This window comes from Condylura cristata, unplaced genomic scaffold, assembly GCF_000260355.1.
Source record: "Condylura cristata isolate star-nosed mole 26May11 unplaced genomic scaffold, ConCri1.0 scaffold00033, whole genome shotgun sequence".
Classification (NCBI taxonomy): Eukaryota; Metazoa; Chordata; class Mammalia; order Eulipotyphla; family Talpidae; genus Condylura; species Condylura cristata.
This window is the reverse complement of record NW_004567134.1, coordinates 2,916,610-2,935,344: the sequence shown is the minus strand read 5'-3', so window position 1 is coordinate 2,935,344 and position 18,735 is coordinate 2,916,610. Positions and strand designations below refer to the sequence as shown.

At 33.4% G+C, this 18,735-nt stretch overlaps 1 protein-coding gene across 2 annotated transcripts in view; it reads right to left on the bottom strand.

Annotated features, from left to right (window-relative positions):
* Positions 1-18,735, bottom strand: part of NGLY1 (N-glycanase 1) — a 36,460-nt gene that overhangs the window by 8,821 nt on the left and 8,904 nt on the right. For both annotated transcript variants that reach the window (XM_004692273.1, XM_004692274.2), the window contains exons 4-9: positions 13,812-13,977; positions 9,890-10,112; positions 7,486-7,607; positions 6,108-6,253; positions 4,646-4,756; positions 3,059-3,223 (exon numbers count right to left, since the gene is read on the bottom strand). In XM_004692273.1, the coding sequence (XP_004692330.1) occupies positions 3,059-3,223; positions 4,646-4,756; positions 6,108-6,253; positions 7,486-7,607; positions 9,890-10,112; positions 13,812-13,977 (933 nt within the window). The remainder of the gene's footprint in view (positions 1-3,058; positions 3,224-4,645; positions 4,757-6,107; positions 6,254-7,485; positions 7,608-9,889; positions 10,113-13,811; positions 13,978-18,735) is intronic.

The following is an 18,735-nucleotide window of genomic DNA, read 5'->3' as shown; positions in this document are numbered from 1 at the left end:
AGCATTACCAGAGTGAACAAAAAAATAATTTCCTAGTAAAACCTATGGCTATTACCAAACACAATATAGGACTTTTTTTTTTTTAAAAAAAAAAAAAAAAGCAGTTCAATATTCCAAGAAACTGACTAAATTATTATAAATTAGTATACCTCACTTTAAAACATGCAACAGCACTTGTCAATTCTCGTCTTTGCCAAAGACGTTTCAGGACAATCACATAAGCCAAATGGAAATAAAATTTAAAAGCAACATTGTTCACAAAATTATATAGGATAAGCAATTACCAAAGAGAAAAGAAAAACAAATACACTACTGAATATATCATGTACGCAACCAAACAAAGCTAATCTGGAAAAACAACAGCACCAGTATTTCATAAAATGTTTAAAAAATTAACATTAATAACATCATGAAATCTTTCAAATCTAAGATTAATATAAATTTTTCTTTCTGGAAATCTATCACCAATATTTCCTTCTTCCTCCAAATGATTTCAACGTATAATTACAAAATTTTTTTAGGACTGATATTCTTTTATCTTTTTTTAAAAACACATGTTTTTAAAATGATTAAAATGACTAAAATTCACTGTCCTAGTATGGCTTCCAGTAATTCAGAAATTAAAATTTTCAAAAAGGAAAACAATATGGATATATGACCCAATTCCTACCCTTAAAATGTAATGAATGTATATGCCATGCAAGAGGAAGCACACCCATCCATTAGAAGAAAAAAAATTGAACAAATAATATTGATGTTTTAAATTGGACACAGCTGTGAATTAAATTAGCTCTTTTAAAATGTCTACATTTAGTTTTACACTTGTAAGTTGTACTGCATCAGCAGTGATTTGAATTACTTGTTGAAGTTAGATCTTGTAATTCTTTGTGGTTAAACTAACACTTCTAAATGCCTGCTAAAGAGAATAGGATAATTAAAAAGGAAACAGTCTACTAGGAATAATTCACCCCTTTTGGACTTATGCAACAATGGCAAATTCAGAAAATAGAAAAAGTAGATATAAAACTGCATCTTGCTTGGACTTGTTTGACAATGGTCCTAGAATGGACTATTTTCCTTTCAAACATTTTGTATTACATATCTTCTTAGACATTTATATTAAATACTAGTGAGTCACTTTTAAGTGCCTTACAGGCAACAGTCTGCTGTACTTTCTGAATGTCCATTTGCACAGCACAGTGCTTTTACCTAATTCCTAACTAGACGTTATATTTCCATTGTTCATTTTTAGTTTTGGGCTATTAATCAAGTCAGAATATCTAAAAATAAGTAGTAATATAATAAGCAGTACAATAATAGCAATGACACCAATAATAATTTCTATTGTTATAAGTATATAACAAAAAGTAATCACTTCATCTGCTGTATTCTTCTCACTGTAATTCATAAAGTTTTTACACGGTAAAAAGTGGCTCTTAGAAAATATTTTGATACAGTGATGGTTCATGGGTGATATGGTGATGGGAGAACTATGAGGGATGACAGTGATGTAAGAAAAAAAATTAATAAAAAGAAAAAATAGATTACTTGGAAAGATTTGAAAAAAATACTTCAAAAAAAGATATCCAAAAATTTAAAGAACAGAAATTTAATCCCATTAGTCATCACCAAGATGCAAAATCAAAACCACAATGTATTATTACTTTATACAATGCAATACTAAAATGAAAGGGACATACCATTGTAGGCAAAGATACAGGAAAATCTCATACAGCTGCTAAGAGTGTGTACTGGCACAACCACTTAAATTAGCAGTATCTTCCACTTGTACCCCCATGTTTATTGCTGCTTTATTTACAATTGGAAAAACATGGAAGCAGCCCAAATGCCCAAAAGTAGATGACTGGATTAGAAAGATGTGGTAGATATATACAATGGAATATTACTCAGCAACCAGAAAAGAGAAACACATGTCTTTTGCAGCAACTTGGATGGAGCTGGAAAAGATCATGCTTAGTGAGATAAGCCAGAAAGAGAAAGAAAAATACCGGATGGTTTCACTCATAGCAGGAGTATAATGGACCAGGCGAGAAAATAACAAAAATGATGAACAACCATATACCAGAGACATTCTGTGGGGGTGGAGTGGGGAATGGGATCAAAACCGGGGGGGGGGGGTGGGGAGTGCACGGGACTATGGTGGTGGCACAGGGGTGATATGGTGATGGGAAACCCGCGGGGATTACAATCGAGTTGGAAAAAAAAATGTGCAAAATGATGTAAAAATAAACTTTGTAATAAAAAAAAAAATTAGCAGTGTCTTCCGAAGTTGAAAAAGCTGAATAAGGTAGGTCGGTAACCTTATTACCTACAATTCCACTTTTAGGTTGAAATGAAGCTAAGTAATATCCATTGAGAAGATGTATATGATTGCTCACAGCTGCACAATTTTGAAAAGCCAAAGTACCAACAACAATCCAAATGCTAACCATCACTAGCATAAATTACATTCATACAATGGATTATTATACAGCAGAATATAAACATGCAGCAACAAATACAGATATCACTGTGTAATTTTGAGAAACTCACTAAAATGTACATACTACATGATTCCATTTACATAAAATACCTAATAGGTAAAACTTATTAGAGATAGGATATATATGACATATATATAGATCCTATATATATAGGATATACCTATAATGTTAGGATGATTACTCTTAGGGTGGAAGGCAATGACTGAAAAGGTTGTTTCAGGGGTTCTGGTAGTTTATTGCTTATTCTGGTTAGTGACTTACATCAGTGCTCAATTAATGAAATTTTTCAAATTTATACACTGTGCATTTTTCTATGTACACTGCACTGAAAATTTATATAAGATTGAAAAAATTCTATTTTAAATAATTTGCTAACCCACTATTATACTGCTAGCCCATAATTATCAATCACTGGTTCTCTTCCACTGTTTAAATTTTTAATAATTACACAGAAACATTAATTAAAAGATCATGAAAAAGGCATTTTGTTTTTTAAGTAAAGAGTGAAGTGGAAGCAGGAAGATGAGATTATTATGCTATACTAAATTAAATACCTCTAGACCCATTTCACCTCGGGCTACTCTCCAAGCCACTGATCCAGATATTCTGCCACCAAGTTCTCCAGGTTTAGGAGTTTTGGGAGATATAAATTCAACAAGTTCCACAATTATCCTCTGTAGCAGTTCTTTTCTTCTGTTTTCTGACAAAGATATCTGCCTCTGTAATTCATATATTTAAAAAGTCAGATTAGGGGAATATAGAGATAGAAATAGTAAGAAAGAATATATTAAAACATCTGTATTTTAAGGGGATCCTGGAAGAAGGATCCCCTTATTTTCATGCACATAATTAATTACATGGACAATAAAAAGAACACTAGAAAGCTTGAAATAATTTATAATTTTATGTTAAGAAATAATTTAATGCCCATATTCAACTCTCCATGATTTCTACTATTCTAGATTGCAAATGGAAGTAGCAACTTGTGTTCCTGACTATGATAAGACTAGTTTAGGTCAGGTTAATTGTCCTGCTGATAAAAGCTAGAAAACATACACAAGTCTGAACCCAACAGCAGTTACTAATGTAGTCAAGACCTGAAGAAGCTAAGATCACATGGAAGAAATAAGGTTAAACAAGGACATCACACCTCTTTTCCTTTCCAGACATTTCTCAATGAGTAAGGACAAGAGGCTGAGGAGCCAAGCACAAAATGGTGGCTAAAGCACCAAAAAAACAATGCTGAATTTTAGCAGAATCACTGGAGTTTAAACACTTTTCAAAGGGCCTCTAGGGCTGCAGTTTGTAATCTCTGAAGCAAATTTAGCTGCTTTTTAAAAAAAGATTTATTTATACATACAAGAACTGGGGTACAGGCCAGAGGTGTGGGGGATGCGAGTATTCACCAGAGTGGGGAACAGAAAAGGCAGATTGACTGAAATATACTGAGGGGAGTAGTGGGCTAGCTAGGAGAGGCCTGCTGCGCCATGTAGGTCAGCTCCCTGGCCAGGATAGAACTCATGCTGTAGTGGTGGCAGATTGCTTCATAGTGTTGTGCTTTAACCTCTTGTGCCACCAGGGAGGCCCCTGGTTTTTTGTTTTATATATATATATATATATAGATATAGATATAGATACTTATATCTTTATCTATATTTAGATATAGGGCTCTTTATATATATATATGTAATAGTAAAAAAAGTTTGTTACCAAAAAGGTATAAAGTGAAAACAGAACTTTCTTAGTTATTCTTCTCCGAAATTCTGAGTTTCCCGTGCCTTGTTTCAGAAATGTCCATACCTGGATATGTGTGCACTAGTGTATAATAATATTCAGGGCACAAAAACTGATACTTTCAGAAAAATAAGACAACATACTTTTTATGTCAAGTATTACATATTGTAGAAATTTTGTTTCACTGGACTCTGAGAAGACATAATTTAATGGGAAAAAATCCATGATATTTAAGATGAATTTTCAATATTTTCAAGGAGTGAAAGATATTTAACATATTAAAATATTCTGTTTCCAAAATAATGCTACTACTTTAGGAATTAATGTCAGTGGCTTAAAAATTGGCTATTCTTCATTACCTAAAAAATGTTCAATGTGCTCTCAAAACAATAAATGCCTACACATACCTGTTTATTAAGTCCATTAATAGTTTCTCGAAGCAAATCTTCTTTAACTTCAGTTCTTCTGGAAATTACCTCTTCATGTTTACAAGAATATCGCCAAGTGACATCAACCACCTCAAATTACAGAATATATATTTAACAAGATTACAACTACCTATTTGCTAGCTAATTTTAAAATGCTACCCTTTGAAAAAGTACTTTTTTATTCATTTTCTAACAGGTATGCTTTCAAGAAACTGTAACAGGAAGTTTTCAGAACATTTGGCTTTTAAAAACTTATCTACAAACTCAATTACATAAAATTAAAAAAAATTAACCTGTTTTCCATTTTGACTGTATTAAATTCATATTAGAGAGCTGATTTTTGACAAAGGTGAATAGTCGATTCATTGGAAAAGGATCTTTTCTACAAATTCTTCTATTTGTATTCTTCGAAATCAAATACATCTATGAAAAGGCTAAATTAAAATGTCAGGACATACTAAGTGTTAACAAGGAAACAGAGCAACTGGGTCCTCTCATATAGTACTGGTAAGAGTGTCACAATCACTTTGGAGGACAGTTTAGCTCTTTCTCAAGAGTAAAACAGGCCCCCACCATTAGATTCAAGTATTCCACTTCTAGATATTTAACAAGGAGAAAAGAAAGCATACAACCATAGAAAGACTGGTGCTTGATGTTTACAGCAGTTTGTGTAAAATAGTAAAAAAAATATAAAGTAGCCAAATGTCCATCACAGCTGAAGGGAGAAATAAATTATAGTACATTCATACAATGAAATACTACCTAGCAATAAAAAGAAAAAAACACACCGATACACGAAAGTATAGGAGTGAATCTTGAAATATTTTATGCTGAGAAAAAGAAACAAATCCACCCCACCAACAAAAAGTGTATATGCTGTTTAATCCATTTATATAAAACTCTGGAAATGTGTATTTATCTATATTGACAGAAAGGTCCATGGTACCTGGAAGGAGGTAAGAAGGAAGGACAAAAAAGAGACATAAGGAAACTTCCAAGGATAATGAGTACGTTTTCACTACCTCGATTATGAAGTTGACTTTATAGGTGTATACCCTAATGATAAGATTTATTATATCATACACTATAAAAAAAGGCATTTATTTTGTATCAGTAAATTTTTAAGAAAAAAAGGTAAGTATTATTAGTGAAAGATACATTTTTATTTATTTATGTATTTAAGAACTGGGGTGTTGGTTAGGGTGTTGGTGTGACAAACTACCAAAAACAGAGTACTGGGACAGAACAGGCGGAGCTACTAAAATACAGTGCTAAAGGGAGCAGTGGGTGAGACAGGAGCTGTCTGATGCACCACATGTAGGTTAATTGGGGGGATCAAACTCAGGCCATAGCAGTGATAGCACGGAGACTTAACCCCTATGCCACCAGGGGAGGCCTATTATATTTTATTTTTAGGAAAAAAATTTCCTGTATGCCTTACCTCATCTTTAGAAAATGCTATGACATAGGAAAGCTTCTTTCCCCACCCCATTTCATAAAGGAGTGGTTTGTCACAAACATCTTCACATGCATCACAGTGCAGCCACCGCTGCTGAGAAGGAGAATAGACTTCTGTCCAGACATGGTCTACTCATGTGAGAAATGAGAAAACAAGGGAAAACACAAAGAGAAGTTTATAAACAAAATGACTTCTAATAATCATATGATCCTAAGAAAAATAAATTATATAATATTTTTGAATATTCTAACTTTTAAAACCAAGTAGTTTGTGGCATTCAAGACTATACATTTGTACTAATTTCACTATCTCTTTGAAGTACTTGATTTGGAATATCTCCTTTAACATAGTTGACTTTAGACTGAGTCAAAAATAATGTGAACTGTAACTCTAAAAAGATAAAACACTGAGCAACAAAATAAAAAAAAAAAAAATAGGGCACATTTTACTAATGTGAAGGAGTTAATGTTACTTTCAGAACTTCAATCTCTCAACCAAATTGACAAGAGGCCTGACAGAGGATACCTGGTTATTAATGTTATATATAGCTGAGATTTTAAGAGAAAAGTAAATGAGGACTTCAATTTATTCTAAAAAACAAAAACAAACAAAAAAAACCTGCAGAAACAAAACTAAGTAAGGAAAATAATTTCCATGTGTACATGACACAATGAATCATTTCTGAGTTAAGGACAGTACATATTTCACATGATTTTTTTAAAGATGTATTTATTTATGCATATAAGAAATGGGGTGTAGGCCAGAGGTGTGGGGAGTAAGAGGATCCACCAGAAATAGAGTGGGAAACAGAACTGGCAGATTTTCTGAAATATACTGCTGAGGGGAACAGCAGGTGAGGCAGGAGAGGTCTGATGTGCCATGTGGGACACCTTGCTGGCCAGGGACTGAACTCCGTGCTGTAGTGGCTGTGGATAGCTTCATAGTGGTGCCCTTTAACATTTAAGCCTTAAGGGAGGCCCTATTTCACATGGCTTTTATTATATTATTTTTACATATTGAAATTTATGATCACTAAACCTTTTATACAAATTGCTACAAAAAATGAATTTCCATAGCAAATTACTATACCTGTTCTTATCCACATAGAAAAATAATACTAATAAGAGACATGATAAAACTGTTAAAAAAATGTTTATAGTGCAACAGGGAAAATAATAGCTTTATTACAAAAATCTTGTGATTCCTGCAAAAAACCTGTGAGGTTGGTACTACTGTTACCTTTTAGGAAGCAAATGGAAAAAGGGCAAAAAAGCAGCACAGAAAATGATGAGTCCAGACAGTAAACGTAATCCTTAAGTTTACAAAGTCTTTACATCTCTGTTTATACCATGTTCTGTACCTGTATAATCCCAAACATAGCGAGCTTCAAACCCTAAGGCTCGGCAGCACAGTGTAAAACAATTGGCCCACTCGCCACATCGTCCACACCTTGTTTCCAAAAGTTTCTCAGGGTGATTATACCTGGTTTAAAAGAACAAGCAAAAATATGCTTTGATTTGTTATCCAAATCAAGAATTTTGAAGAATTCATATTACTTCTGTGCTGAACAAGAATAGTTTCTTTATTTCATATTCTTAAAATAGTGAAATCAAGTACCTTTGGTGAAAAATGAATAAAATGTTATAGCCTTTAAGCAATTTATAGCCCTGAAAGGGATTATTTAAATAACTTTAATATGTGTATTAAATACATGTATTAGGATGAGATACAAACCTCACAATAGATCAGATTTAGTGTTACAGAACAGTAATTATATGAGAGGTTATATTTGAACTGGGCCTCGAAGGACAGACAGGATAGGCAGAAATTCTCTAGAGACTCTGCTTTAAGAATTTAATTTAGCACTACTCAAATAAGTGGTATAAGCACTTCTTTGTATTTAAAAGGTAAACAAATTTAATAAACTATTCAATAAAGATTTTAAAGCTTAGTAGAATAAAATTTTACTTAATTTTCTTTCTAATGATCATTTGTAATTTTATTCTTCTGAACTACTTAATGGTATCTATTAATTTGAAGTTGTGTTTTGAAAGGTTTGCAATGTTACTCCAATTGTAAAATTATCATAAAACTGGGAAACATCTGGGCCCTCCCTGGTGACGCAGCGAGTTAAAGCACAGCACTGAGAAGCTAAAGCCGCTTCGAATTCCGCCTGCCCCAGAGATGATCCACATGGCGAGGCAGACCTCTCCTGACCCACCCGCTGCTCCCCTCAGCAGTGTACTTCGACCATCTGCCTGTCCTGCTCCTTACTCTGTCTCTGGTGAATCCTTTCACCCTCCGCATCTCTGGCCTGTACCCCAGTTCTGTATGAATAAATACATAAATCTTTTTAAAAACAAAAACAAAAACTGGGAAACATCAAATTCTGCATCCTGTGCTGAGAAAAGTTTTGAGTGCACAGAACAGAAAAAGTGCCTCAGCAGAATTTGGGAGGAAAGAAATACTTGTATAAATGAATAAAGCTTATGCAATGAAAAGGTTGTCTTAAGCAGAAGCTGCTGCTTAAGCTAAGTTAAATACATGTATAATTTAGGTAGTTATTTCAAAAAGTTAATGTATAGTAAAAAATATTAACAGCAGAATCAGAGCATCCTATGCCTCCACCTTCTATAAACCTGTGCCAAACGGAATGAACAGTTTAGTCTCTAATTAATAAGGTTCATCATTATTCACCCAAACCTACATAGTTAACAGGAAATCAATGATTAGAAAGGAAAGCATCCTGTTTTCCTTTCAATATTCTGAAGTTGCTAATTCTATACAAATTAATCTTGAATATAATAACCCCAATTAAAATGATAAATATTTTATGAAATTAGATAAGGTAACTGCAGTGCATTGCCACAATGCATTATTATCTAGTTTATATCCAACAGACTAGAAAGTTTGAGGAATGATTTAGTTAACATATTTTATCTTCAATTTTTTGCAATATGCCTGTCCACATGTATGCTGAATGAAGAAATACTCAATGAATGAAGAAATACCTTGAAATAACTTTAGATATTAGGTATTGGATTGTTTATCCTATATTCTGTAGATCATAGAACTGGTTCTTAGGACAGAACTGAGTACCTAGGCATCACAAAATATTTTGAAAACTTGGTGTCTTTTCTGATGATGCAATCAAACTTTACAAGCATTGTTAAATAAGAAATCTAGTAAGAGATTTATAAATTACAAGATGAAAAGAGTTAATCAAAAAGTTCAAATTTCATATTTTAAAAGTTAGAAGTATGAAGAGTAGGCTGGATTAATACACCTAATTAAAACAGACATTCTATTAAACAGACATTATATGAAGTTACAACACTGCAGTTTTATCTTCCATATTACCACCTGACGATTACCTTAAGAAAAGCAATATATTCATTATAATTATCAGTACTAGTAATGTTAGCATTTTATGTACTATCATTATTAGTAAAAATATCCTAAAATTAAACTTTATATATTAAAAGAATAAAAAATGTGTAGCATTAAATGTGCTAGGACTACAATCAATTTATATTCTAGAACAAGAGTAAACAATCTGTACTGGCTGGATATAGTCCAATAAAATTTTATTTATAAAAATAGGATGTGGGCAGGATTTAGTCTGCCAGCTCTAGCTGCTGACCCCTGTCCTGAAGAATATATATCTAGTAATTAAAATAAGGAGGAAACAGTTCATTTAATAAAAATTCTCTTCTGTTAATATTAAGAGGTTAGTCTGACTTTATTGTTCAGTGAGTACCCACCTTGGGAATCGATTGCTGAACTGACATTTATCACAGTAATGATCTTCTACTCTGTTTGCACCCCACTTTAGCTCATCATCATTTGGGAATAATGATTCCCCTCTAGACTTAGTTTGGCCACCACATTTGCTGCATAAAATATCATTCACCCAGTGAAAAAATTCTTCCTTAAACCAGTGTAAAAGCTCCAGCAAAAGAAAATCCTCATCATTTAAATTTGTACCTGAGAAGTTAAAACAGAACCAAGTTACAACTTAAGTACAAAATTAAAAATATCCACATATGCTTTATTCTCAAATATGAAGCTGAAATATATGCAAAATACATGAAGATCCAAAAGGCTTTCACGAATAAGATGTAAGAGAAAGTTAGAAAATATTGAAATACAATGACACCACACACTGTGCATTTAGAACAGCAGGAAGTTTACAAGTTTGTATCCTCTAATTGATACTACACATTAACAAGTGAGCTGGAAACAACCTCTTAGGGAACTATGATCAGTTAGAAGCACACGGAAGAAAGTAATATAATTAATGAAACAACAGTTTAAAATGGCTATGCTATATAAATTTTTTATCAGGTATATACACACAGATAAGTCTGAAGCAATCACAAAATCACAGGCAGAAATCAGAATATCACAAACTTCAAAACAGCACCCCATTAGCTTTTCTCAGCAGTGCTCCAACGGTACCAAAAATTATAATCATAAATTATGTTATTATAAATTATAATATGTAACTTACACTACTTTCATGTAATATGTATAAGTCTTATTAAATACGAATCACACATTTTATTCTATATATCTGCAATGCAAATTATATAAATTATGTAACAATGTGTAATCTATACTATAATTACAATATAGTGTATAACATAATTTCACACAAAATATAAAAATAGAACCATATGTTGACTGAATATGAAACAAACCTAGCAAGAAAGTATGACAAACAATATTATAAGCACTTTATGATCTTTGAATACTACCTATTCAAGACTGTGGTCATCTCTGAAAAGAAGGGAAGGAGAGAAGTAAAAACCTGGGAGATATAAAGAGGGGACTCTCAGCTCTGTCTTTAATATTCAATAACTAAAACGTGGTAAGAAAACATACATAAGGGAAATACATGGCATAATGCTAATATCAAAGTTTGATGCTGGTCACAAATGTTAAATGTAGTCTACTCTCGTCGTCTTCCCATGTTTGATGAGAAAAAGTGCAGAGAATATAAAAAGATCAGAAGCATATTATGTCCCTAGCTGAGAAAATTCAATATTCTGAAGTTGCTAATTCTATACAAATCAATCTTGAATATAATGAATCCCAATTAAAATGATAAATATTTTATAAAATTAGATAAGGTAACTGCTAACTACATGTGAAAGTGAAAATGCACAGAACAGTCAATACAACTTTGAATAGGAAACGTGAGATAAATTAGTGTACTACACCTCAAAATATTACAAAACTCTAGTAATGAAAGCACTATAAAACTGGTAAATAATAGCCAAATAGATCACTGAATGAACAAAGTCAGCGTTTCACAGTAGTTCTAAGATGATGAACTGTTCAATAAAAGACAAGTAAATTTCCAAATATGTCTGTTTTTTATTCAAGTATATTTAAAATACTACATAAAAAGCTTCGTCAATGGCTCAAGGGTTAATGTCTCAGCACTATGAAGCTGTCGCCAACCCCTATGGCATGAGTTCAATCCCCAGCCAGCGAGCAGACCTCTCCTGTCTCACCCACTGCTCCCCTCTGCAGTGTACTTCAGTAGATTTGCCTGTTCCACTCTCTCTACTGTCTTTGGTGAATCCTCCCATCCTCTGTACCTCTGACCTATACCCCAGTTCTTGTATGCACAAATAAAAATAAATCCTAAAAAAATAGTAAAATAAAAATACTAAATAAAGACTAGAATACTTTGAAGTTGTACCACATAGGAAACTATGCTTATGACTTTGGAGTAGAAAAGTCTTATCTTAAATAAGGCACAAATTATAAAGTCAGTCATAGAAAAAAAAATTATATTCAGATTTCTAACTTCTGATTTTAAAAGATACACTAAGTGAAATTAAACAAAGGAGAATGACCCAGTACCTTCAGAATATATATAAAAATTCTACAAATAAGAACATTGAGAAACCCATTATAAAAATTCATAAAGTTTATTAAAGAAGTATAATTATTGCATAAAGGGCAAACAAATATCTATTTTCAAGCACTTCTGGTAGAAATTGGAGAGCAATTTGTTTGGCAGAATCATTATAGTATAAAATTATCACACATCTTTCCTTGACGCTTTCATAGCTACTCTGAAGAAACATTTGTAGATGTAAGTTATGTTTTAATGAAGTATACAAGATTCTTCATTGTAACAGAGTTTAGGGTAGAGAAATATATTAAATAATCTCAATGTCCATCAACAACGAACTATGAACAATAGTAGTCTACAGCACATTCGAAGAGTTAAAAGGTTTCTAAGCCACAGTAGTAAATAAAAAACACCAAAGAGCTAAATGTATGTGGAATGATAAATGTTATGCATGCCCACACAAAAACTATTTATTTTGATAGATAACTATTAATGGCTGTAAACACACAGGAAAAGATCTCAAAAGGACAAATCAAATAACAGCTGTTTCCTATGGAAGAGGAAAAGACATTTTCCTTATGCATACACAATTGTTTGTCGTATCAATTGTACACCTATCACACATTCTTTTACCTTTACAGCTCTCACATCCTCCTTATCCTCTGCAGTCACAACACTCTGTTCACCTTCCTAGTCCTTAATGTAAATTTGTTTACTGCTGTATTTTAACTCTTCTTTCCTTGCACTCTCTGGATTCTTGTTCATCTTAAAAGTTATTGTTAGGGCCTTGCTGCTGGCCTAAGAGTTAAAGTCTCATGGCTATCACTGTGAGCCTGAGTTCAATTCCCCAGACAAGGAACTAACCCATACATGGTACAGTCTCATCCGCTGCTCTCTTCAGCAGTGCCCTTTATCAGTCTGCCTGTTCTGCTCCCTAGTCTGTCTGTGATGAATCCTCTTACCATCCCACATCTGGCCTATACTCCAATTGTCCTATGCAAAAATAAATAAAATCGTAAAATCACTTCATTTCCTCCTTTCTAATTAGTAAGATTATATACCATTCTATTATATATGTTTAACCATACAAAAACTGTAACATCAGTCTCATGACTAATAAGATACATGCATTTTTGACATTTTATTTTATATTTCAGAATCTTAACAGATGTATTCTTCAATTTTACCACTAATTGTTCTTAAAAGATTAAAAATACAAAGATAAGTTAGAGATACATTGCTCTCCTGAAATTCACTGTCAATCAAAATATGGTCTCAGCCTACTCAATGCCTCACTATTATTTCACCCACCCCCTTCCTAAAAACAACCAGATTGTATTACTCAGTGTTGCTTATATAGAACCCATACTTTCCTGCTCCCATGCATGCAGTTCACTATATTTTGGGAGAAAATACATGATTCCTATCTTAATATGTCCTTTGGCATCCCAGATGATAGTCTAACTCATCCCTCACAATATTTTTTAAAAAGCCCAACCTTTGACTTATTTTAATAATACCATACCTATCAACTTTAAAATCCACTAATAGTTCTATCACATATCCCATGGACTAAAGTTTTACCATACCTAAAAAATTCACATACCAATGATTTAACTGCAAATATACATTTGAATAAAAAGTATTTTTTTAATGCTATCAAATGTACCCATGAGGTAGACCCAATATACAATTATACTGTTGATGTACTTTTTTGAAAATCCAAAACAAATAGGTTAGATATTTATAATGTACATACATTATATTTAGCAGCAAGGCATATTTAGGAATGAATGGTAATATAAAGCCACTACCTTTATCCAATTTTTTAGCTCTAGATAACTTTTCTTGTGATCTCTTTTTTAGCTCCTGGACTGGAATACAAGCCAATGCTTTCTCCTGGAGAGCAAGGTTCTCATAGATCAGTACATGCTGAATGTTGGACCGAAGAACTTTTAGAATGACTGGATCAGCACTAACCTAACAGGAAAAAACAAAACACTGAAATTAGCTTTTCAACAGATGCCATAAAAAGAACATGAAAAAACATAGGTTTGATGAGTTCACAGATTAAAGTACAGACTCACTGAAATATAATTATACACAAAATCTTTACAAAATCAGAAGATAACCGTGTTGAGTCAGTAAGGCAGGATGCTTAGATTCCCAAAAGGAAAGAACAGTATCCATGCTTAGAACAGTTACTTCTGACATAACACACCTTGCAGGATATCCTACTCCTCCCCATATCTGCTAGCAGCTTATGCAGTATTCACAGACAGGTTAGATGCTCTGAAGCTTTGTTGTCGTGTTAGGATCAACATCAGAAAAACTAGTCCTGCAATCACAGCAGCAATCACAGAAAATGAGTAAAAAAGGTCTATCTCTTCAAAAGTTTGAAAGTACACTGTGCTCAAAGAAAGACAACGAAGGATCTTGGATATTAAAAAATGTAAACACTAAAATAAAGAAGCAAGCACAACTCGTGTCAAATAGTAGCATAAACATAGCTAAGGGACAATCAACGGATTAGAAGTTTGAGATAAGACATTTTCTGAGAATACTGCACAGGAAGATATTGGGAATAAATACAAAAGTTCCCAAATCCAGCTTAGAAAGTAGGAATGAAAAACAATGGAAGAGAAAAATTTCTCAAAGAAGTAACAGAAGCAAATTTCCAAGATTTGAAGAAAGAACTGGTGGAAAAAACTGGCATATATTAGTGACTTTTCATAACATAATCCTAAAAGCTTGTATTGATGTCAGACATCTTATTGAAAATAATGAAGCAAATCTTTGAAATTCTGAGGGAATATGACTACAGGGAAAAGCTAAAGATGAAGTTAAGTTAGTAAACATCTAGATCCTTCTTCCTTTTTTTCCATTTGTAATGGAAAACTATTAAAGAAACCTAAGCAGAGGAGAAAAAAATCAGATTTGTATTTTCAGAATACCACTCTGTAATGTGAAGAAAGCACAGTAGGTATCAGTCCCCTAATGGGAAGCTATTGCAAAACTCTGACAGAACTGGTGGCATAAATGAGATTGGTTAAAAAAATGACAGGAAATGCAAATAGATATGAAAAGAACTTAGAAGTAGAATCAACGGGTCTTAACAACTGAGCTGTAGAACCAGAAGACTGTAAGAAAAGTAGAAAAATAAAGACTCATGGATTTTTGATATAAGGGACGAACATCAGGAGAATAACTGAGCTAAAGATTTCAAATGATCGAGAAAAAATTAAGTGAAAAAAGACCATCAAATTTAGCAGCATAGAGAACATTAATGACCTTAGTAAAATGTAATAGGTCAATAAGGGAAATGAGCCCTGAGAAACTCAGTTGTTAAGTGATACACCAAGACAGAATTAGTGCAAAAGATCGGTCAAAAGGGTCCAAAGGAATGTGGGTAAAATACACTGGAACTTCTATTTATGTAACATCTTTGCTCAAAAAGTGAAGCAATTAAGTTATAAAAGTATTTACGATGCGGATTACCAGTGGTTCCCCCTCAAAAGTAGAGAAGGTATCCTGAGAGAAGAGCTAACAGTGCATGGTTCACTTCTACTTCTACTTTCATTATGTTAGAAAGGTTTACAGTTCAATGTGCCTGATTACGTGGATTTACTGACTGTGTTACGTAGTTTTCACTATACTAACTTTCAGCCTAAATTTAAGATTACAAAGAAAGCTATACATGAAGGTTAACAGCTAATATGTTAGTATATTCAGCAAGAGGAAAACAGCTGGGCTAACTAACTCTTCTTAGTATGAGCCCTTCAAGAGCTACATTTTAATACCACGAAAAAAAAAAATCAAAACCTACTGAGATCACACTAAGTCAGCCAATTCAGATAGTGAGGCATATGCAGATATTTGTGGGTTGGCCTGTTTCTAAGAAAGGAGAAGGATTCTTGAACATTCCTAAGTTCCCTTTCTCCCTTTCTGATTTAGCTGGTCTGGGTTACACCCAGGACTCTGTACATCCAGGAATCTTCTGATGCCAACAGCCCAAACTTAGATGAAAACTGACTTAAAGCAAAGTTTAAATGCCAATGAGAAGAATTACTAAGAAAAGAGGAAGCTCAAGACCGGACACCATCCATGTGCGACCCCATGGTGAGGAGAGAGGGACACAAGGATGGGGAAAGAATATTTATTAAGACAGGCATATTTCCTCCATAACAAAAAGGAGTTTATAGATGATTGAATAAACCTGATGAAGATCTGTGATGAGAAATCCAGGGTATTCACAATGGGGAGGAAATCATCCTTTACCAGAGTGACATAGAAACATAAAAAAGGGAAATTACCTTCATTTTTATTTGAAAGAATCTTTATATAAAAAAGATTACATTGGTATCTTTTTAAATGCAAATATTTATTTACTAAGAAGGATAAGAAATCATCCAGAGCACTTTTATTTTCAATTTAATGCTTTTCAATCTGGAAAGTACCTTATTTGTTGTGGTTTTAATGGCATTCAAATGATCTTGAACAATAAAGTTTATTTTCTTGCCTTATTTCTTTACATATTCATTGGTACAACTGAAAAAAAAACTAAGTCATAAAAATAGAATTTTGCTGATTGCATGGCAATTACAGCAGCTGGATAACCATGTACATAAAGGCAGCAGCTAATTGCTTGAGAGAGTATAAGTTATTTGAAGCAAGAATGGAAGTTCAAATTGTCAAATCTGTCTGTTTTAGAGTAAAAACATTTTTCTCTTCACCAATAATACCCTGGATTTCAGTTATTTGGCTTCTAATCTGAAAATGTTTAAGACTCTTAATAATAAAAAATTCAAAGTGTGCATTTTATTATATTTTAATTTAACCTGTGGAAGCTGGATTAGCAAGTTCACTTCTTTAGTAAAGGACCAAGACTTCTACCTTTATGTACCCTTTGCACTGGTTATTTTTAAACTGAAAACCAGTTTGTTTTTTTTTTAGTTGTATTATTTTTATTGCTGTAATAATGGCTTACAACACCTTATACATTATACATTACATGTAATAATGGCTTATACATCACCTAGGGACACATTTTCACATCTTGTCACACCACATCCACCACTGAAACACCCATAATCTGCCTTCCCACTCTGCTCCGCTTTCACAGCGTCAATTCTATAGATTTTTAGGATTGTTTTGATTTTGAATTTCTGTAAACATGTCTTTAAATACAAAAGTTCTGTTTAACACATTTTTAACTATAGGTTTAATGAACTTGTGACTTCCCTAAGCTTATTTATTATAAAAATTCAAGTTTTTCTCCTATATATGAAAGTAATGAATGTTGCAAAAAATTTCAGGAAATACTTGAATGGTATAAATACCATGAAATCACCTATACTTTTACTACTCAGAAGAAATTATGACTAAAGTGTCTGTGTTGGCTTTCCAGACTTTGTGAAATAAATGTGTGTATATATATGTACATTTTTAGTAAAAAAAAATGACATATATATACATATATACAATGTTGTTTTAGAATTCTTAGTTTTACCTTTTTTCCACAAACTACTACTAATCATGCCAAAATAGACCTCATCTAGTAATACTGTATCACATTTATTTCAATGAAATAATCTCAATAAATTCTTTTAAATAAATATACTTACCCATGTATGCAAATGGGCAATAATTTCTAGAGAGAGTTGATAAGAGTCTTTAAAATTTCATACAAATTCTAAAAGTCAACTGAATAATGCTACTTAGTCATGCTAAATAAAAACATATACTAGCAGGCATCCCTGGTGGAGGACTATGATATTACTGGTAGCCACTGCAGTACAAGTTCAAACACTGCCCAGGGAGCTGACCTACACAAGGCAGCAGACCTGTCCTGTCTCACCTGATGCTCCCCTCAAGCAGTGTCTTTCAGAAGATCTGCCTGTTCTGATACCCACTCTTTCTCTGCTTAATCCTCTCACCCCCTATACCTCTGGCCTATACTCCAGGTCTTACATGCATAAATAAAAAAAAATAAAATAAATCTTAAAAAAAAAAAACATAAAAACAAGACACTAGCTGTGTAAAAACTGACTGCTCTCTTAAGCAAACCAAACTTAAGAATCATGTTTTCAACATAAAGTTGCAAAACTGGAAACATGATGCTTTTAACATTCTGAGGTTTTATGTCTCTGAAACACTGTTGCTTCAAATCTGAGGGCAAAGGGTTTAAAATACATAATGGGTTATCAGGAAAAGAAGTTAGTTCCTGTTAGAATACTACATACCCAGTATAAATGATCAGCAAATTTAAAAATCAGTTGGGTCATTAGGAAAATACAAACTAAAGTCACAATGAAACACTATGTAATAGACACTAAAAAGTTATAATGAGGCCCTCCCTGGGGGCGCAACAGGTTAAGATGCAGCACTGCAGGCTGGATGCAGCTGCTTCAGTGCAGGTTCCATTCCCGTCCCGGATGGCGCAGCAGACCTCTCCTGACCCTCCAGCTGCTCCTCTCAGGAGTGTACTTCGTCAATATTCCTGTTCTGCTCCCCACTCTGTCTCTGGTGAATCCTCTCACTGCCCCTGCACCTCTGACTTGTACCCCGGCTCTGTATGCACAAATAAGTCTTTAAAAAAAGAAAAAGTTTTGGCCCTCCCTGGTGGCGCAGTGGGTTAAAGCACAGCACTGAGAAGCTAAAGCCGCTTCCGCATGAGTTCGATTCCCGCCTGCCCCGGAGGTGACCACATGGTGTGGCAGACCTCTCCTGACCCACCCG